At 43.9% G+C, this 22,545-nt stretch overlaps 1 protein-coding gene and 1 long non-coding RNA gene across 8 annotated transcripts in view; one reads left to right on the plus strand and one right to left on the minus strand.

Moving 5' to 3' along the window:
* tln2b (talin 2b) overlaps positions 1-22,545 on the plus strand; it is a 97,895-nt gene extending 75,350 nt beyond the window's left edge. For 6 of the 7 annotated variants that reach the window (XM_052060417.1, XM_052060423.1, XM_052060418.1 and 3 more), the window contains 21 exons: positions 336-468; positions 579-680; positions 800-970; positions 2,398-2,544; positions 2,895-2,996; positions 3,072-3,191; positions 3,730-3,876; positions 5,886-6,052; positions 6,324-6,507; positions 7,509-7,634; positions 8,673-8,789; positions 9,120-9,305; positions 9,609-9,716; positions 10,322-10,427; positions 12,681-12,805; positions 14,569-14,694; positions 15,378-15,440; positions 15,527-15,709; positions 15,795-15,920; positions 17,389-19,487; positions 19,736-22,545. In XM_052060417.1, coding sequence (XP_051916377.1) covers positions 336-468; positions 579-680; positions 800-970; positions 2,398-2,544; positions 2,895-2,996; positions 3,072-3,191; positions 3,730-3,876; positions 5,886-6,052; positions 6,324-6,507; positions 7,509-7,634; positions 8,673-8,789; positions 9,120-9,305; positions 9,609-9,716; positions 10,322-10,427; positions 12,681-12,805; positions 14,569-14,694; positions 15,378-15,440; positions 15,527-15,709; positions 15,795-15,920; positions 17,389-17,517 — 2,668 coding nt within the window. In that variant the 3' untranslated portion in view covers positions 17,518-19,487; positions 19,736-22,545. The other variant, XM_052060424.1, reaches the window with a different exon arrangement.
* On the minus strand, positions 9,346-9,718 carry LOC127597444 (uncharacterized). Its single transcript, XR_007961655.1, has 2 exons — positions 9,605-9,718; positions 9,346-9,546 (listed from the first exon to the last, which is right to left on the minus strand). It is a non-coding gene; the product is annotated as an uncharacterized LOC127597444 (long non-coding RNA).

Consider the following 22,545-nt stretch of genomic DNA (forward strand, 5'->3'; position numbering starts at 1 on the left):
CCTCTGTTGCCAGGCAACCACGCCGATGACAGGACTCCGAAAAGGCAGTGTGAAGCGCCCATTACTTTGTGGTCTTCACACTTCACTTGTCTCACGGTTTAAATAAAAAGAGTTTAAAATAATCACAGCATATGCTGCTTTGGATTTTTTTTAAAAATCACAGTCAACTAACCAGTTCCTTCTGTACATATAAAGTTCTTTTGAAAAAAGAGAAGGGGGGGGGGGGTCAAATGCTTTTAGATGCTATTTGCACTGAAATGAAACAAGAATGCCTACGTTTTTTTTTTTTGTTTGGTTGTTTTCTAAACTTACTGCCCCCCCCCACCCCTCACTAGGGACAAGGCACCAGGACAGAAAGAGTGTGATTACTCTATAGATAGCATCAATAAATGTATCCGCGACATTGAGCAAGCATCCCTGGCTGCAGTCGGGCAGACCCTGCCCTGCAGAGATGATATCTCCATGGAGGTAAGAAGCCCATAAGCTCTTGTCTTGTCCGAGAGAAAGCGCTTAATGGGATCTGTAGGCTCTCTGTTGTGATTTATACGATAATTCGTTCTGTCTTTGTAACTCGCTAGGCACTGCAGGAACAGCTGACTTCAACCGTGCAGGAGATTGGGCATCTGATTGATCCCGTCTCCACAGCCGCCCGGGGTGAAGCTGCCCAGCTGGGACACAAGGTGCCGGCCGGCTCTAATAACATATCCCTCTTTATCCCTTCTGGATTTAGATAAATAAGAGTTCCATCTTGTTCAACAATCCTTTTCCCGGATGACTCCCCTAACCTTATTTCACTTAGGTGACTCAGCTGGCTAGCTACTTTGATCCACTTATTGTGGCATCAGTCGGCCTGGCCTCCAAACTGCACGACCATCAGCAACAAATGACCATCCTGGACCAGACTAAGACCTTGTCAGAGTCTGCCCTGCAGATGCTTTACGCTGCCAAGGAAGGTGGCGGCAATCCAAAGGTACAACATGAATATCGAGCATTACAATATCAAGGTCAGCATGGATGTCATCCTTATTCGAATTGATCCACCAAGCGCTACGAGTCAGATAATACCAGTTTTCATGATGTCAGAGCTTTTAGAGCAGGAGGTGTTCTCAAAGTAGGCAGACCTAGCCGCTTCCAAGTTTCATGTGAAGAAGTCCCCGATGTGTTTGCCGTGCTGCATCAAATGTCCTTGGGCAGTCTGCTCTGGGGATGAAGACAATGAAGATCCTCTTAATCCATGAATGTCCTTTCTGCCTAATGTGCAGCTGTAAGTCAGTTGTTGAGTTTTCTCTCAAGGTAGGGCGGTTCTTACTCCCTGCTCTAATGATGCAGACAATATGTGCTTAACAGTAATTGGACGAGTCTGTCTTTGGAGTGTGAAAGATCCTTTATGCAGGATCAAAGTAGTGAAGCAGAAATGTGTCACTCTTACGTATAATTTTTATCATTACCTAATGGAGAACTTGAGTCTATTAGAGAAGCAGTGTATTCTCTTATATTTTTATTAGAGCAGCCCCAAAGGCTTTTTTTTTCCATCGGACTGGTTCCACCCTACATGGTCGCTTTTTCATTCCACTTTTTCAAGGCCATCAGGTGAAAAATGAACCCGTTCCTCAGAACCTCCTCCGACCTGGTTCTAGAAAAGCAGGCGTCACGATCATCAGATTGGCCGACAAATCGAGGCGTTTCTTGAAGGATACCACAAGGAACTCCACTGCGCACCTGGTTTTAAGCGAAAGAAAGACAATTGGCCGCCAAACAATCCAGTACAAAAATATGGCATATACAGTACACATATTGTGTTTACAACAACACAAAACCATTTTGACAATTATGTGTGTACCTGTGGATAAAATGAGTGAAGCTCATTTTGAGAGCTGTGCCCTGTCTGTCAAGATATCCACTTTCCTTTTTAGTGCGGCCATGCACTGCACAATGTTAGTTAAGGAATACACAGTTTGCTACAAAAATGGGGATATATTGAAAGGTGGGACTTGATTTGATTGAATTGAATAGAACATGACGCAAGACCGTTAACCTGGCAACATGCAATGAAAATTTTTATCCTTAAGCTTCACTTATTTCATCCGCAGGTTCATATTGGGAATATGTCCATTGCGAGACTAATAAAGGTTTTTCTATCTTATCTTATCCTATATCAGATTGTAAATATGGTATTGTTGCAAATCACAAAAAAGGTGTACCGTATATGCTGTAATTTTATGTTTTGGTGGCGGGCGGCTGTGTCCTTCCAGGTTGAATACGGAAATAGATTTTTTTTTTCATCTGGGTGAAAGTTCCTGTGCATTTGATAGGCTGTTTTGGAACCTGTAATGGAAAAGTGCCTAAAAAGAGTCCTCTAGCCCATTAGAGCTAATGTTTGGTTTTAATCATCCCCAGGCGTCCCACACCCACGATGCAATCTCCGAAGCAGCCCAGCTGATGAAAGAGGCCGTGGATGACATCATGGTGACTTTGAATGAGGCGGCCAGCGAGGGGGGCATGGTTGGGGGCATGGTGGAGTCCATTGCCGAGGCCATGGGCAGGGTGAGAAGTGGATTTCGCTTGCGCCCTTATTCCCAAACTCATTTGTCCGAGTCATTTCACAGCCGGTGTTCTCCAAATGTGTCCTTGTGTTTGACTCTCAGTGAATCGCTTTTGACACCGGCTCCTGAATATTTGCTCAGGATAATACTAAGGCTGCGAACACCCATGTTCTCTTATCACTCTGTATTTATCATAGTCTGCAGTTTTTGTTTTTTTTGGAGGGGGAGGGATATGATATCTACATTACGCTGATATGAAAAGCTTGTCCAACAAACTTGTTGAAAACCGTGTTAGAATAGACATTGTGTGTTTTGCCTTCATGAAACTTATGCCGTGCTTGATCTTTATAGCTGGATGAAGGAACACCCCCTGAACCCGAAGGCTCCTTTGTGGACTACCAGACAACGATGGTGAAGTTCTCCAAGGCCATTGCCATCACGGCACAGGAGATGGTGAGTGCTTTTTGATTGTGTAACTTCACAGACATTCATTAGCTAATGGGGCTGCCTTCATCCCGCTCTGACTAGATGACTAAATCAGTGACCTGCCCCGAAGAGCTCGGCGGCCTTGCCTCTCAGGCGACTGTGGACTATGGGCAGCTTGCACACCAAGGACGCCTCGCTGCAGCCACAGCAGAGCACGAAGAGGTCAGAGGGCATTGTACCTCTCCACAGAACGATACAGCGATACATAGTTTGCTCCAAAATATCACTTTTGAGTCGCGGCTGTTTGGACCCGAAATGCTTTCAGATACGCATGCCGATGAAGGCAGATGTTTGCTCTGTGATCGACTCCCCATCTTTGAGAACAAAGTCGAAGCTGCTCCTCCCACATCCGTCGCTCAGAGCACCCCCACAATCGTTTCTTTAAAGTTTCCTCTGGTTTGCAGGAAAGCCATGTGTGGAAACATCACGCTAATATGCTCACAGCTCTTATCAGTAACTTGTACATAACAGGCTGCTGCGAACCCTGCTGGTTACCATAGCGACACATTGCCTTGACAAGTCTAAAAGCCTATAGTGACGCTTACAAAAGAGCACCCACCCACCCATGTAGCTCAGCCTAGAAACGAAATGGTAGGGCCAGCTTTCTTGAAAGAATGTTTGACTTCCTTTCCCATCTGCTGGGTCAAAGAAAAATTCAGCACCTGATTGAATGGGAGCCAATGACTGGTTCTACTTTCAGGTTGGTTTCCAGATCAGAACACGCGTCCAGGAGCTTGGTCACGGCTGTATCTACCTGGTCCAGAAAGCTGGAGCCTTGCAGCTCAGCCCCACAGACAGCTTCTCCAAAAGGGAACTCATCGAGTGTGCACGTGCAGTCACCGAGAAGGTACCACCACACGCTGGTCTAGTGGCTACGTTCGTCACATTGGTACTCTTTTACTGTTTGAGTTGATTGCACGATGAATAAAGGAGGTTTAAAAATGTTGTACCGCTCCTCCAGCTAAGATAGTGTGAAGCATGTCAGACTTTGAGAAGATTTGGAAAAGACCCTTGGAAAACTCACACCTTAATTAAAGACAAATTATAGAGCTCTAAGTCACGGCCTAGTTTCCCACTCAGATTTTTTTTAGGGTTGAATTTTTCAGGGTCACATTAACAAGACTACAACTAGATACTGGAAGCATTCCCGTATCTTTTAAGTCCTGGACTGTGAAAATCGGTAGCTGTAAACCCAGTTTAAGATTAGTTGTAGACCACTGCAAATATCACTAATAGTCCATTGAAGGCATTTCTGACAAGGTCCCTCAAAACTGAAATTATTTTGAGTCTGGTACATCTCTTTTATTGGTGGCCCTTTTTTTCTCTGGAAAGCCTCCCCCCTCGGCTGATGTTATGTGTCTCCGAATTTAATTGAAATCAATCTGGTAGTTAATGCACGTGATTTACTTTGTTATTGCGGTGATAGATGATGCTTCATGTGAAACCGTCTGCTCTTTATATCATCTGACAAGTAATAAAGTTGGCCTTAATCTTGGAAAAGGTTAGCAGAATATAAATGTGATATGTTATTTTGGGTGATAATAAAGTATTTTACCGCAGCGATATGAAAGCAAAGTTATTCTGAATCTGCTACGCACTGAATAGTAATTAGATCGTGTCCCTGTTATGACCCTGGCAATGACAAGCTATGCCAGTCACACGTTGCTAAGTCTATTCCACTGGAAGACTGTGATTTCATTCAACGCACTTACCCTACTTGATTAGTTTGAGGTTTCACACTTGCTGATTTGAGTCTTGTGCCTCGTTCAAAGATTCCTCTCGAGGCTCTCGGGTCAGACCTACGCTAGTTGTTGTATCTGGCTCATCAACCTGCTTTGATTGTATTGGGCTCCGATTTCAAGCATGCTTAACCTTGCATCCAGTTCAACCCGGAACACTATTCTTCAGCATTTGCTAAATTATTCAAACCGATTAGAAGCTCGATCGGTCATCACATAAAATCATACTAAGCGAAGCTCAAACCACTTTTAAATTGCAGGCGCGGTTCAAGAAGGAGTACCTCATTGCAGATACGGCGGCCCACCAAGCAACTTTACGCTCATCAGTTGCAGTACACTTGCACAATAATGAGATTCAATAAACCAGCGAAAAGTTGAGTCTCTCCGCTTTGAGCTTTGACTGTTAGCCTCGGAGAGGTGTTCAATTAAAAACCATCCCCCCAAAAAGTCATTTTATTGGGGGCATTAATACAAGTCTCTCATTACTGCTATTACCGAATGGATGTTCCCCTTTGCCAGTTCTAAAATTTTCAAAGCTCACTTTGTTCACAAAATAAAACGTCTTACAGCAGTTGTCTCAAACTCATTTTAGTCGCAAGCCAATGTCGAGTTACGTCTTCCCTCGGAGGGCCCTTATGACAGTGAAACCACAAATGAATACTTTACTAGTTCTGAAATCAGTCAAGTCGATTAAAATAATTTGATCAATTATTGTTCAAGTAAACAGGCTAACATAATTATTGCAAAATCTCAACGTTATTTGTTACACATGACAATTTAATATTTCAGTACAGATTTTAGCAATTTGACACATGATTTGCTTTCGCGGGCCACATAAAATGACCTGGCGGGCCAGATCCGGCCCCCGGGCCTTGAGTTTGACACCTGTTATACAGAATAGATACTATAAATATTTATTTTCAAGCATTCATGCATATGTCACACCTCGATTGATGGATTGACAGATGGAGATAGCGTGACAGATGGATGGAGGCACATTTTCTTTTGCCGCAGCCTTAGCGTCGGACTGGACGAAACCGTGGAAGTGTAATAATGACTGTCGAATGAAATGTTCTCTTGATTGTTCTGCAGCTATGCAATGCTTTTTGTGTCGCAGGTGTCTTTGGTACTGTCAGCGCTGCAGGCGGGAAACAAAGGCACCCAGGCATGCATCACAGCAGCAAGTGCCGTTTCGGGCATCATCGCTGACCTGGACACGACCATCATGTTCGCCTCGGCGGGAACACTGAACCCTGAGAATGAGGAGTCCTTTGCTGACCACAGGTGTCTGTGACCTTAGCGCATAATCATCATAGCAATAAGGACACACGGTCCATTTAAAAAAATTTAAAAAGTGGATTCAAACAACGAGATTGCATCCGCTGTTGTTTTCTCAGTAAATGCCGGTCTTCTATTTTGTGAGTGACTCACTCAGGAGAAGCGGAGCGCCCAAAGAAAAGAGACAACTGACCACAAATCTCACCTTTATTTCAAAGAGCCTATTCCTGAATGTAACGACTGTTCTGACAGAAACACAACGCACCTCTTCTCCCAGGGAAAACATTTTGAAGACAGCCAAGGCCCTGGTGGAGGACACCAAGCTCCTGGTGGCCGGAGCCGCGTCCAGCCAAGAGAAGTTGGCCCAGGCTGCCCAGTCCTCGGCTAAAACCATCACCCAGCTCACCGAGGTGGTCAAACTGGGAGCGACGAGCATGGGCTCTGAGGACCCCGAGACACAGGTAACCCGTAAAACATGTAAATTTGCTTCATTTGATGTCATTGCACAAATATGTACTGTTCGCTTCTGCTCCCAAATGTAATGCTTTTGGCAAAGAGACACAGTAATCTAGCAAACCTGGTTTAAAAAAAGAGAGAGAGAGAGAGAGAGAGAGAGAGAGAATGAGAGAGAGAGAGAGAGAGAGAGAGAGAGAGAGAGAGAGAGAGAGAGAGAGAGAGAGAGAGAGAGAGAGAGAGAAATACAGATTCACCCCAAGACAGATGAGCAATACAAGCGTAGGCAAAGAAAAAAAAACAAAAAAACCAGACACACTCAACCAGAGACAGAGGAATGACCCAAGGGCAGACAAGCAAATATGAGACATAAGTAAGGGACACAAGATCTGGCAGGGAGGTAAGAGGTAGGCTCGTGTAACGAGAAAAACTCATTCAAAGATCGACTAAAACACAAAAAACACAAGTTGGGAGACAAGGGCAGCAAAGGAGCTGATACTGTACCTGTCGATAAGGAAAACAGATAACTGTGTTCAACATACCTTGTTGAAAGCACTAAATAGTCCCTTTTTTTTCTCGAAAAATAAATAAGACACAAACTGCAAGAGACAACGGATAATCCTGGTTTGAAGGAACTGATTGGGGTCATACTTATCAAGAAACCAAGACAGGGGTTGTTAACCCTTTCAGGGACAGCGGTTACTACAGTGGATATCTTACCATGTTATCAGGTTACAAGGTGCAAGAAAGGGTTCAGAAGCTGATTGACAGGAAACAGACAATGGACCAACCTGATTAAAATAACGAAATACGATCAGACAAACCATGAAGAGGGGCAAAGCAAGAGTCTGCCAGGAGTCCCAATAGGCCATTAACGTACAACTTCATCTCCCCCCACTCAGTTTAGGGGATGATAAATGCTACATGAGGAAATCCTGTCCCCGGGCTAGCAATGATGAGCCTGAGCTCACCCCGTTGTGGTTTATTGATCCCAGCTTCATCTCCTCAGGTGGTTCTGATCAACGCGGTGCGCGACGTGGCCAAGGCACTGGCTGAACTCATCAGCGCCACCAAGTGTGCCGCGGGCAAGGCTGCCGACGACCCGTCCATGTATCAGCTGAAAGGCGCCGCCAAGGTAAAAAAAAAAAAAGGTGCAGGCCTGTAGAGCGCGCGGCTGCCGTATCTGTTGTTCCTCTTCATCCAATTCAACACTGTTAAAGTCGTCTTTCAGTACTCTCACAATTGCGATCAGTGCATTGAACAACCCAGGCAAGAAACTTCCTCAATGTAACTTTAACTGCTGTATATGGTTTCTCATGCTTTTTTTTTCTTCATTTAAATGGAATGAGGGCGGCCTGGTAGTCCAGTGGTTAGCACGTCGGCTTCACAGTGCAGAGGTACCGGGTTCGATTCCAGCTCCGGCCTCCCTGTGTGGAGTTTGCATGTTCTCCCCGGGCCTGCGTGGGTTTTCTCCCGGTGCTCCGGTTTCCTCCCACATTCCAAAAACATGCGTGGCAGGCTGATTGAACACTCTAAATTGTCCCTAGGTGTGAGTGTGAGTGCGAATGGTTGTTCGTCTCTGTGTGCCCTGCGATTGGCTGGCAACCGATTCAGGGTGTCCCCCGCCTACTGCCCGGAGACAGCTGGGATGGGCTCCAGCACCCCCCGCGACCCTAGTGAGGATCAAGCAGTACGGAAGATGAATGAATGAATGAATGAATAAATGGAATGAGGGCCACCCAGGATTTTTGGTACCGTTGACAGATTCTTACAGCATATGGTGACCCCAAACACGGTACCCTCTGAAAGTCCTGCTGTGCATTTATTTGCTCGCATTACTATCCTTGTAAGGCTCCTGTTGCTGAATGCACCAAAAGCCCTGTGCAAAATGTGCCAGCATGAGGAAAAAAAATCTTTCAAATTGGGTATCATTGAATTAATAGTATTATGAATGCTTACTGAATTATGTTGCCTTTTTTATGTCTTTATCAGCTGTGCAATTACAGCATAACCAAATAAGCACCTTCAACTCGCAAAAAAACAAACCAAAAACATAGACCAATTATTTTGCGAGCACTTGTTTTTACATGTGACTGCTGTTTTGGATTTAAGGAGAAAGAGCGCCACCTCCTGGTTTGACTGCCTCATCCGCTTGACTGGCTTTATTTGGCAGGTCATGGTCACCAACGTGACGTCTCTTCTGAAAACGGTGAAGGCAGTGGAGGATGAAGCCACTCGCGGGACGAGGGCACTGGAGGCCACCATTGAGTTCATCAAGCAGGAGCTGACAGTAAGACTGCCTGACAGGCCGGAACTCTTCTTTGATGGTGATGAAACCAAGCCTCGCGCTCAAGCGGATCAGGGATATTTGGTGTCTATTGCTCGGAACCAAACGACTCCACTCCTCTTCGTAGTGGAGTCCCACAGCCATTGTGGGACTTTTACAAATCTTATGATGGGCTAAAGCTCCCATTGATGAGTATTTTATATCACCCCAAATTTTTATCGTACTGTCAACGGCCTCAGAGTGAGCTTATCACTTTCATGTTTATCCTCCGCGTGTGCGTTTTGGTTTTTTGGAGTTTCACACAAGATCATTTCTGATGTGTCTCCATCGCAGGTGTTCCTGTCGAAGGACGTCCCGGACAAGTCCACCACACCTGAGGAGTTTATCCGCATGACAAAGGGCATCACCATGGCGACGGCCAAAGCCGTGGCAGCGGGCAACTCTGCTCAGCAAGAGGACGTGATCGCCATGGCCAACCTGAGCCGCAAATCAGTTTCTGATATGTTGACAGCCTGCAAGGTCGTAAACCAAATGAGACCTTTTATACACACACAGACACACACACACACACACACACACACACACACACACAGTATTACTAACAATGATATCCTGAAAAGTGCTGTAAAATATTACTGCTGATTTTTTTTAAATGTGTCCACATTTTCTACTTGATATTTTGAGCCGAGCGACATCCCACTGGGAGCCATTTATTTTGGTCTCCTTGAAATTCCCAGAATCCTTTATTTTCTCTCTCTCTCTCTCTCTCTCTCTCTCTCTCTCTCTCTCTCTCTCTCTCTCTCTCTCTCTCTCTCGACTCAGAAAGCGGCACACCATCCAGAAGTGAGCGAGGACGTGAAAAGCAAGGCCCTGCAGTACGGCTCCGAATGCACCACTGCATATGTCCACCTTTTGGAACAAGTCCTACAGGTTGGAATGAGACTGTCACATTTGAAATTTGTATGTACTTGCTGCTTTAGATGACGGGTGGCCGTGTGCTGTGTTCGATGGCGCGCATTTCGCAGATCAGTCCAAACATGGCATTTGTGGAAATTGAGTTCGGCAGCAAAATCCACTCGTGTTGATCCATCTTGGGGGCGGACGATTGACCACGTGCTGTCGGTTGGCATCACAGTTGCTAAGGGCTTAGGTAACGGCCAATTACGGCTCACCTGTTTTCTGCGTTGAGCCAGAATTGGTCGTCACCTGAGCCCTGAGGAACTGTGAAGTTATTTTCAGTTGAGAGCAAGTGGCAAACGTGCCCCCTCCCCTTCGACCTCCAATATGGGGGGTGGGGGATTTTGCCAGCATTTCTGCTTTTTTGTTCACCTCGTCAGCAAGCTCACATATTTTGCTGTTGTACATGTACCATGGAAAAAAGTGCAACGTATTGGAGTTGGAAAGCAGAAGTCTCAAAAGCACCTTGTGGTGTTATTGACTCGTGTGCTTCATGAATATATTTAAATGAATGTAGTAATGATGATAACCCGTTTTTATATTGTTTGTGTTTCTGCTCTTATGCACCGTGTATTCAGGTTTTGCAGAGGCCCACGTCGGAGCAAAAGCATCAACTGGCAGTCCATTCGAAGCAGGTGGCGGCATGTGTGACGGAGCTCATCCAGACAGCCGAGGCCATGAAAGGTGAGGCCACCTGCCGCATACGCGCTGTATGCTTGCACACTCCCACAATTGTGGCCTTTCATATTCCAGCTGTTTTGTCTCCACTCCCGAGATGTTGACTCCTGTATGACATTCATTCATTCATTCATTCATTCATTCATCTTCCGAGCCGCTTGATCCTCACTAGGGTCGCGGGGGCTGCTGGAGCCTATCCCAGCTGTCTTCGAGCAGTAGGCGGGGGACACCCTGAATCGGTTGCCAGCCAATCGCAGGGCACACAGAAACAAACAACCATTCGCACTCACACCTAGGGACAATTTAGAGTGTTCAATCAGCCTGCCACGCATGTTTTTGGAATGTGGGAGGAAACCGGAGCACCCGGAGAAAACCCACGCAGGCCCGGGGAGAACATGCAAACTCCACACAGGGAGGCCGGAGCTGGAATCGAACCCGGCACCTCTGCACTGTGAAGCCGACGTGCTAACCACTGGGCTACCGGGCCGCCATCCTGTATGACAGTGTGACGTTATCAACACCGCGAGGCAAATCTGCTCAAAGATCCCCATTATGAATTCAATTTCATAAACAGGATTGCAGAGATGTAAGCGATTAAGTTGAAGGAGCGCTAAATCCTCCTCATCTGAATAATATCGCTGAATGTCACGAAACGTGAGAGATGCACCGCAATCCGTCTGAGTCGGGTCACTACCATCACATTAGAATCTTGAGATTGGACCAAACATTGGTTGCGCTGCAAAATTTCCTCCAAATTAAGCTCAGCTGTGGTTATGACACAAATATGTTGGCTGCGCCGCCGCGTCTTGACAGCAGTAATAGATTGTGTCTGAATGAGAATTAGATTTCAAGCCTGTACAGCGAGACGCGCTGGGGCTATCGACTTTATCTTTCTAACATCCCATATCCTCTCTCTTTCCCTCACCCCTCTTCTTCCCTCATGCCGCCTCAGATGGAGGTAAGTGCGCCATGGTGTGTTTTGTTTCCCCGGATCAGCTTTCATAGAGTCTGAAGGGGGTCGAGGAGTAGAGACGGCTGGAAAGGTGTGGGGGTGCGCAGGGCAGGGCAGCTTTCCCCTGAGCTCAACGTAATCTTAGAAAACATGTTTCCATCTGCCTTAGCAAGCTGTTCCCAAAGTGCTGTGTTTTATTGACCTCTGCAAAAAAAAAAGGTCCATCAAAATATGAATTTCTTACCGTATTTTCTGCACGATAGGGTGCACCAAAAAGTCTTCCATTTTCTTAGAAGCTCACCCAGCGCCTTTAAATCCGGTGCGTCTTGTGTATGGTCATTACGGCAATACATCGACTCCCAGATGGTTCCTTCCTAGAGAGATGCTTCCAATGTTACAATTTGCTGTTGGTTCAGTGAACTGTCGCTGCTTTATTAAATAAGTTTTTGTTGTAGCACCGAAAAAAGGAGCGCTGTGGTGTTAATTTTTTAAAACGCACACTTTATGAATGTCTTTCACAGTCAACGAACACAATTACGTCTGTCAGTCTCCAGCCTTATCTTCTTCCTTCGACTTGAGAGGCGTTCATGACCACCTCGGAAAAACGTAAATTAACAATTCCTTCATTGAAACTACGAAAATTGAAAATAATGCATCAAAACAGAAAGTGAAGCGAGGAAATCACAAAGTAAAGTGTATTCTCAAGCCCCCTTACAGAATTTATTTTGTGATTTCTTCGTTTGTGAATATAGTACACAACAAAGGAATAAATAACAAACACTTCTGAGACAGTCCAGTCTCCTACATTTTACTAACATCTGATCTTTCTATTGGAGCTATGCTCAAGGAAATGCCAAAATTAACTCTGTAGGGGGCCTATAGAAGTTATCTTGTGATTTCCTCACTTGATTTTCTGTTTTGATGCATTAATGTATTTTTGACTTTCGTACTTTCATTGTATCGTTAATTTACCTTTTTTGGAGGCGGTCGTGAACGCCGCTCGAGTCAAATGAAGGGTGGTGGCTCCCTCTAGTGGATGCATTGTAGATTGCGCCCTATAATGCGGTGCATTTAATATATGAAATAAAATACAAAATAGACAGTTCATTGACGGTGCGCCTCATAATCCAGTGCGCCTTTTTGTGCGGAAAATACGGTACTTTAGTTTCTCTTATTTTACTTTGAGGCACCGCGGCAAGCACGCAAAGTCAAGCATCAGTTGTGGTGTGTGGCGAACCAAAAAAAGGGTTCTCAGCGGAAGCTGTACTTTTGCCAGTCAACGAAAAACATGTGCCGGTGCCTTTCAGGATCAGAGTGTGTAGACCCCGAGGACCCCACTGTCATCGCAGAGAGCGAGCTCCTCGGAGCAGCGGCGTCCATTGAAGCCGCGGCCAAGAAACTCGAGCAGCTGAAGCCCAGAGCCAAGCCCAAGGTAGATGCGCCCTTCTCGGCCCTTTCCACCCACGCACCCTGGCGCGCACACACGGCTTTTTTTGCGAATAATCGTCAGGGAGCCGCGTTGCCCCATCGTAGGAAAAGGTGATACCGTCTTCTCTTTTCCGTGCCGCTATCTGGCTATCGCTGCAGATGAATGTTTCTTTGTTCCGGCACGCACAGCTGGTCCTCTGTAAACTTTCTTGGACTTTGGTATTTTGAGCTCCGTTGCCAGGAGACGTAATTACCCCGCGGCGTCCTCGAGCTTAAGTGGAACTTGGTTTAAAAGCGATGGACTGTCATGACCTTTTTTTTCTCGCTAAAGAGAGGGCTTCGGTCGGATGAAACGTATTTCCTTTTCCCTTTATTATAGTGTTTCTCATTTAAAATACTTAAACTGAGTTTTCTCCACTCCGATGCTGCGATATTGCCGACTTTACTGGTTGGGGAAATAGATGGGAGGTGATTAAATCCTGTTGTTTGCGTGTGATGCTCAACATCATGATTGTGGATTTTGTTTTGGGGGGGGGCTAGTTTAATCCCTCTTGCATCTCCCCTTTGTGTTTTCCTGCTTCCCTTTACCTCTTCGAGTGCACTCAGTAATTGTCAGATCAACATCCTGTCTGTGTCATGCGAAGGATCGCATATTTAGGTCAGCCCACTTTTAATAAAAACCGCAATGCTCCGTCTGATACTCTAATGCCATGAGGGCATTTGTTACCAGGTCTCTGCTTTTTGCTGTGTGTGTGTTTTGTTTTTTTTCTATAAAAAGCAGATTAGTGAGAAGGCTTTTCCCCTCTTGTAGATGTCAGTGCCTCCCTCTAGTGATCTCTTTTGATGCATGCAAAGGAAATTGAGCAAGGGAAATACCGCTAGTGGTTTCCCCCAATTTAATCCCCGACTACTGATTGTCCTTTCAAATCAAGATCATGTTTTAATTGAATTTGAATCCTTCTAATTGACGTGTGTGTTAGTTCTAACCCAATGCTTCTGTGCAGAGGCAGAACTAATCAACCGGCAACTCCTGTGTCATTTCAAGAGCAAACGACGCCATAAAATCGCGCCCCAATTTCATTGCAGTGTCGCTTCCATCAAACCTTTTTAATCCTCTTTACTCCCACTCCTCATCCATCGTCATATAGCGAGGATGGGGGTGGAGGGGCAGAGGATTGGTTCTCCCACCCCGGCATGCATGTCTCCTTACCTCCCGAGCCCCTCTCAGAGCCTTTGCAAACCCGGAGGACTTCTCTGCAGGGCTCTGTCTGATATGTTTGATATATTAGGTTGTTATTCAGTCCAACTATGTATCAAACATATTCCTACAGTGTCCCGCCATGTCTCCTGCCACCTGTGCCTTTTGTGTTTCTGGAGCACTCAAGGTGCACAATCATGTGACCTGTCCTTGACTGTCTGAACTGCTCGTGGTTAGTTCAGGTCCTGTGCGATCCTTCAAAGTCATATTCACTTTTGTGTTTTAAGGGAAAATATTTTCGATATGGCTTTTTTGTGAATATGCAGCTGTACAACACCTTGGTGTCCCCTCTGGGTCAATACACAAATATATTTTCAAATTGAGACTTAATGAGGCTTTGGATAGCTGTTTGGACTCCGTATTGGGGAGATAAAGCACGACATAAGTGCACTCCATTTACTATTTTGATCTCATTGCAATTTTCATTTGTTGCCATGTGTGGTGTTTTTGTGAAGTAGTTGTACAATGAGGTATCTTTGTCTGAATTTATGCTCTTCTTTAACCTCCAGCAGGCTGACGAGACGCTGGATTTCGAGGAGCAGATTCTTGAAGCAGCCAAGTCCATCGCGGCAGCGACCAGCGCTCTTGTCAAGTCTGCATCAGCAGCCCAGAGAGAGCTGGTGGCACAGGGCAAGGTCAGTCAAATGTCACCCAAGAGGCTTCAAAGTCTCTGATGTTGATGTTGATGTTGCGTAGGGGCACACTGGTGTATTGTTTACACCAGTGTTTCCAAAACTTTATAAAGCTAAAAGCCACAGATTGAGGCGGTCTAGAGCAGCGGTCTCCAACCCCCGGGGCCGGTCCGTGGGTCATTTGGTACCGCGCCGCACAGAAAGAATCGAGCACTTGCATTACTTCTGTTTTATTTATTTTGGAATCTCAAATATGGTGAATTGTATTTTTCATGCACTTTGTATCTTATTTTGAAGGCATATTTAAACATTACCATAGTGACCAGAGAGCGTTGCGGTCAGATAGGGCGTTCCTCGTGTCATGATTTGTGTTTATTATTATGTTACGAAAATACCACAGTTTTCATGCAGTTCATATCATATTATTTTGTTGTATTCATCCGTCACACCTTAAAGGCCGGTCCCTGAAAATATTGTCTGACATTAAACCGGTCCGTGGGGCAAAAAAGATTGGGGACCGCTGGTTTAAAGGACTAGCCGTTAATCAGTGTAATACTGTTTGTCGCTTGTCCGAGATGAAAAAAAGATCTCATTTGTGATTAGTAAATTAGTCATTTTGGGACGAAATAAGTCAAATTGGATAATATTGCAGTGTTTGGGCATCACTGATTTACCCTCAATCTCAGGTTGGATCCATTTTAGCCAATGCAGTGGATGACGGCCAGTGGTCGCAAGGACTCATATCGGCTGTGAGTGCTGTTGTCTTACTATCAGTCAGACAGAACCGAACGTGGAACCTATCGTGTATGAGCTTTTTGCATGTCACTTGCATTAGGCCCGCATGGTTGCCGCGGCCACCAGTAACCTGTGCGAGGCGGCCAACGCGTCCGTGCAGGGCCATGCCAGCGAGGAGAAGCTCATCTGTTCAGCCAAGCAGGTGGCGGCCTCCACAGCTCAGCTGCTGGTGGCCTGCAAAGTGAAGGCGGACCAGGATTCCGAGGCCATGAAGAGACTACAGGTAGGACAATGCTGCGACAAAGATTGGAGCCACTGAAAGGGTGTGCATACAAATTCTGGCACGTGTTCTTTTCTTCTTCCTGAAGGCTGCTGGCAACGCAGTGAAGCGTGCCTCAGACAACCTGGTGAGGGCGGCCCAGAAAGCAGCCTTTGACAAAACAGAGGATGACAGCGTGGTAGTGAAGACCAAATTTGTTGGAGGCATTGCTCAGGTACTCCAATATTACAGAAATGCTTGTCAAGGTTATTGCAGCTAGTGAAAATTTAAAAAATAAGCAAAACAATAGTTGGAAAAACATTTTTGTCCACGAACTTAAATAAAAAGTGAAATGCTTCCAAAAAAAGAAAAAAAATTAACTGAAACAATGTCTTACGTTTATAAAACTGACTACCTATAATTAATGTGAAGTTATTTATAGAATTTGGTATTGCCGTGCATCTACGCAGAAGAAGGAACGTGAGGTAGTTGTTTGATCATTTTTAGTATATTTTAGTACACAATATTGAGTGACTTTTTTTTATTTTGCACTCATGAAATGCTCCATATATTATAAAAAAAATAATAAATAATGCTAAAACTAATAAAAACGAAACTAAAATGAAGTAACCAAAAAAAAAAAAAAACGCCCAAAAAAGTAACAAACATCCTCCAAAAACTAATTAAAACTAACTGACTTTGAAAAACTGAAATCAAAACGTAATAAGAACTAATTATGAAAACTCAGAAACACTGACGCTTATGTTGTGGTGCTTTTGACTTTGACCCAAGTGCAGCCTTTTCTTTCAAGAATGTAGCGGTGCGATACACACGTTCCTGATTACTTCTTGTTTTATCAAAATAATGTGCATTTTGCCGCTTGAGATCTATCCTTCTCAATTCCCTGAAATTTATAAACACGGGTTTCTCATTTTACGACGGTACGAACAGATGAGGTTTGGAGGTTACAAACTGGGCAGAATGAACTAGGTTATTTTCTACAATGATGAAGTATGTCGTCATGGGGCACAAGAGGGAACACTGAGTTCTCACTGTGTTTACTGCTTTTCATTTGTTTTATCAGGGTTCCCGCAAATCCACAGAAAAAGTCTTCAAAGAATACATTAATATCATAGAAGGCCTTAATTGGCATTAAAATGTCTCAAACTATTTTTCAAAAGTGTTAAAAAAAATGTTAGTATGATCATTTTATGATTGTCAAGATTGTCACATCTCAAAATTAATTAACATTCTTTAAAAAAAAAAGATCAACGGTAACATTGCGCGGTAACATTGCGCGATAACTATTGCGAAAGCAACAGAACATGATGGTGTAGAAGGGGTTTGTCATGCCAATATTTACCATATTTGTTAGGGTAGGATAGAGTGATAGAATAGAGCGCGGTTTGACAATATATTAAAGGGTTACGTCACCGTTATGAACGGAACTCTGTTCTTAGCACGTCATGCTAAATGTTAGCAAAATGTTGCGAAGCGCTCAGTTGGCGCATAGGCGATTGGCTGGCAGCTAGTCCCAAGATGTCCACCGCCTACAACCCCAAAGTCAACTGGCAAATGTGAAATGGTCATGTCCATTTTGTCTACCTCTTGTTTGATCGGGATATTGTGAAATGTCGAAAATGGATCAATGGGAGCTAGCCGTCCACACCGCAGCAGTGTCAGTTGTTTGCCGTCGGTCTCAGATCATTGCGGCTCAGGAGGAGATGCTGAGGAAGGAGCGTGAGCTGGAAGAAGCCCGGAAGAAGCTGGCTCAGATCCGACAGCAGCAATACAAGTTCTTGCCCACCGAGCTGAGGGAGGACGAGGGTTGATGGCCTGCCTGGATTGGATGCTCTCACGCTGGCGCCGCTGGCTCTCCTCTCATGTAACCAAGGATTATACAGCACTTGAAACAGGCCCGTTTGGTAAGACAACCAAGTGCCTGTGCTTCGTTGTGTATTTTGTGTGTACGTGTGTGCGGGCGTGTCAGTGACAGTCGCTGGCGTTTCCATAATATAATGTTGACGTTTGAGACCGTACGATGAAGCCGTGTACGAAACTTTTTTTTTTCCCTGCGTCGTTCATGTTAAAATGATGACGTGAAGAAAGTTCTAAATCTTATCATTGTTACCGAATGTTTTATAGTCAGCGAGCAGATGATCGTGGCAGATTCCAGTTGAGGGTCCATCGCTACTTTTAATCTATTTCAAAGGATCAAAACAGGGGCAGGAAGGAGATGATGTCACCACCGGCTTGCATGCACCATCAAATCTCGACATATCACTGAAGCTACTAACCAATAGAGTAGTCGAGCACTTATTACATATGATCTAAAAATGAAAAGTTTTTTTCCAAAACGCGATAAATGCCACATTAAAAAAGAAAAAAAGGGATTTTGCCGTGCCGTTCTGTTGTGTAGAGGCTCTATTATCATTTGTTCGGACTGAGCCAATGAATTGTTTCGACAGGATAAATTCATGATTGTAATTGTATTTTTGTTGTTGTTGTTTGTTTTTCCCAGCATAATCCAAATGGATTTATAGCGTTTTGGAAAGAAATCCTTCCAATTAGAGGCTTTGCGGCTGCCAGCAAAACTAAAAGAATAAAAAATATATTTATTCTTGAACGATACTTTTTAAAATATATATATAGTTTTTCTTACAGAGTGGACCAGAAAGTTGTGTCTTGTGACCAAAATGATCTGCCTGCTTCTAACCTCACTCTAGTTTTGAAAAACACAAACTCACAGAGCAGTGCAACAATATTGCTGGCATTTTCTCTCTTTTTTTTCCTTCATATTTTTTGCACTGATAACGATACATTAAGTGTTGTGGTGGAACTCAGAATGTCAAATTTCGGTCAACTTTTTTCAGATTTAATGATGGACATAACTATGGTAAAAGCCTTTTTTCATAAAACATATTTTGAAGTAAGATTATGATACAAGTGTAAAAATAAGTTAAACAACAGCAAAGTGTAAATATGCCACTCAAGATAGGTGTTCCTCTCCATTTCGACTTCAGAAGTTTCATTGCACTTATTATGAAATACGTTCAAACTATCAGCAAGATTTGCAAGGCACAAGTAATTTTAAAGTATTGATTAGCAATATGTTCTCATTAGTAATTTATTAAGTAGGGATTATGACAATAAAATAATAATATACTGTATTGAAAATGGACTGTTTTCTAGTGAGAGAAAAAAAACTGAGCAATACGAGCATTATGTAAGACCAGTTGCATGCACAAACTCATGCGGCAACATGCTCCCCCCAAAAATGAAATGACGAATCCCCGTATGCTGAAAGATGGGCAATTTGTTGCGCTTTGTCATGGAAACTCTATTTTGCCTTCTTCTAAGTCCATTTCACTTTCCCAACATTTCATTTGAGAAAACAAATCTGATTCAAATGAGCTGTAATTATGGTGGCTCTTGCTCAATCCCGTGCAGTTTGCAAGAACAAGCTTTTATTTCTGAGTCACTGGCATGTACACGCAACAAGCTTTTAAATACTTGAATGATTATGATATGTTGTGTTTCACTTGGGAAAATGTTATCTTTGGACGTACACCACTCACAAAAAGTTCAGGATAATTGTCTTTTGAAGTTATTGCAACTGCCAAATTCTTGCTTGTTAAGTTTCATTGCTATCCGGCATCGGCTATTCTGCGGTAGTTTCAGCAAAGCTCCCGAATGCCAAGGGAACAAGGAAGCACAAGGCTGTTTTGGCTACTGCAATTGATTGACAGCTCGTCTGTCAGACCTTCTGTCTCTGATTGGTTGTTTTTCCTAGGGCGCCACAGTTTAACATATGGTTAAACAACCTTATTTTCAGCTAAAAAATAAGGGACATGATGTGTCTCAGGGGCCATAAAATCCAATTACAATAGGATTTTATGGTTATGAATGCATATAATGTTAGTTAGGGTGTAGTATTAACAATATTGAGTGATACTCCTTTCTTTTTAATGATTAGGACTAAGTTAGACCCTGGGTAAAAATTGACCCGCAAACAACAGACAGTGGTGGTCGTTTCTAACACAATTTAAGGGTTAAGAATCAAATTAGCGATAAAAGATGTTTTTTCTTTCCCTTCCTCAAATAATTTTTGACATGTTCTACTATTCCTGGCAATTTTTACAAGTATGGCCAAAAGTGAAGATTCCTTGTTTAAATTTTTGCCGCGGACCACATTTTCCTTGGAGGGCTGTTATGCCTGGGAAAGCATTGAAAGAAGTCAAGAATAATGGTTGATTCAACGATTGTTTAAGTTACTGTTATGAGGGATTTGGTAACAACAAAATGATTCCAATATCTCTTATTTATTATATATGAGGAGTCGAGAGTTTAGCAATCATGGTAGAAGTTGACATGTTTGATTTGCTTTCGCGGGCCACACAAAATGATGTGGCGGCCCAGATCTGGCCCCCGGGTCTTGAGTTTGACACAAGTGTTTTAATTGCAACCTTCCCCTTTATTTTGACATTCTCTAAATTGTTGTAATGCACATGTTCGATGTTTCAATACGTTTTGCACAACAGGTTTGAATGGAGCAGTAAATTTCCTGGTGCGGTTAGAATGAATATTTAAGCAGTCTTCTTAATTGTGCTGTTTACATTTTGACATCATGAGACCAAAAACCAAAAAAAAATTGATCAGCAGTACCTCGCCATTGCACGTCTGTTGTCAAAGGGAAGTGGCCTCTGAGCTTCACCTGTCACAGCAGGTTGCAACAGACATTCAGAGACTGGAAGAGTCACAGAAAAGCATAGAAGTGGACATCCTTGGAAATGTTCATGGTTCCAACAGTAATTTTGCCATTCAGTTCATTCGAGAACAGCAAGTTGCGCAAAAAGAACAAAACATTGAACATCTGGCCATTTGAAAATATAGATCCGATTCAATTAGGTTCCACCTTGTAAAGTGCACGTCAGGGTTATCCCGAAATTTCATCCCGCAACTTTTTGTGAGTGGTGTGCATCTTAATCATAGATTGTAGGCCTATTTGTCATGTCAAATATTTACATTTATAATAATTGCCGTCACAGTTTCATAAGGGCACATAGCATCAATATGTATCCTCAATGCTTCATGTACACCGGCGAGCTGATGATGAAGGTCTTGCACTGGGACTGACAGCACGTTTACGCAGGATCGAATTAGCCTATCGGATGCACTGAAATGGCTTGAGAAAGCTTCCATTGTTGCGAATCTAAGACATTCCTTCACCCGCTGAAAAAGGTCAGAAACGAAAGCCGCGGTTCAGGAGCCCGGTCGGGTCCGTCTTGGATGTCGGGAATTTGCCAGCAGGTTACCTCCTGCGTTGTGTCTTAGTGCCTTACTCGAGTGTGTGGTGCAAGCAGTTGAAGAGGCGTCCTGGTTGGAGCTTGAGCCTTGAGAACATTTTTTTTGCCAATCCCCATCAAGGCCTGAGCCGCAACATGAGGAGTCCTTTTGCCATACGATCCAATGCCTTGGCTGCCGGTGCTGTACCTGCCTATATTGCTATCGTGGATACCTTTCGTGGATATAAAAACTTTGATGGAATACTACCGGCATTCTTTCAGCATGTTTGTGTTTGAAGTTATGAGAAGTTGTTTAAGGAAAAAAATGGGCTGTTCTTGTTCCCTTCTCTTGTCATCTAACTATGTTAAAATGTCTGTTTTTACCAGTTAAGAATTACCCTGCCATGCAGTGCTGAGCAAAGGTCCGAGGCCGACGTTAGCTTTGTCGTTTTAATGACCGCTGTCATTGCATTCGTTTGGGTGCAGCAAAAAAAAGCAAAAACACAAGACTACATGATTGCTTTTTTGGGGGTGTTTTTTGTTTGTTTTTTTTTTTTTGCATAAGGTAAGCATGGACCAATCACAAAGTTTGAGATGAAAACCTATTTTTTTGTGCGTGTCTGGCTGTATTTTATTTTTATTTTTTGTGTGGGGGATGGCGAGGGGGGGGGGCATCTCCACTCTTAAAACTGCTGGGTTCAAAATAACCCAAATTGGGTGAAATAGCAAACCCAGCACTGGGTCCAAAAGGGACCGAGCCAATGCTGGGTTATTTGTACCCTGAGTTATTAAATTGAGGGTTTTCAAACACTGCAACCCACTGTGCCATCCAACCACGAATAATAACCCAAACAGGTAAAAGTAACACAACGCGCTCAAAATTCACAGCTACCCAGCAAGTGAATTAGAAAAACATCCCAACATTTTTTGTTTTTTGTGTATAGAAAAAAGGATAGCGGCCTGGTAGTCCAGTGGTTAGCACGTCGGCTTCACAGTGCAGAGGTACCGGGTTCGATTCCAGCTCCGGCCTCCCTGTGTGGAGTTTGCATGTTCTCCCCGGGCCTGCGTGGGTTTTCTCCGGGTGCTCCGGTTTCCTCCCACATTCCAAAAACATGTGTGGCAGGCTGATTGAACACTCTAAATTGTCCCTAGGTGTGAGTGTGAGTGCGAATGGTTGTTCGTTTCTGTGTGCCCTGCGATTGGTTGGCAACCGATTCAGGGTGTCTCCTGCCTACTGCCCGAAGACAGCTGGGATAGGCTCCAGCACCCCCCGCGACCCTAGTTAGGATCAAGCGGCTCGGAAGATGAATGACTGAATGAATGAATAAAAAAGGATAGTCTGCTCCAATAACAAATCTAATGACGGGCCAATATTTTTGCCCAGCACTGTGTATTTATTGTCTGAATGATTTGTGCAAATATTCAAGCAAACGGGAGGGAAGTTGACTGTGTTACGAATAGGTGTTGTGCAAAACCGCGTGTAATTTGATGACTTGATGCTCTATGTATGATATTTATCCGGTCACAAAGGTATTTTTTGTATTCATCACAAAATAAAATAAAAATCAAGCAGAA

The sequence above is a fragment of the Hippocampus zosterae genome, chromosome 3 (genome assembly GCF_025434085.1).
Source record: "Hippocampus zosterae strain Florida chromosome 3, ASM2543408v3, whole genome shotgun sequence".
In the NCBI taxonomy this organism is placed as follows: Eukaryota; Metazoa; Chordata; class Actinopteri; order Syngnathiformes; family Syngnathidae; genus Hippocampus; species Hippocampus zosterae.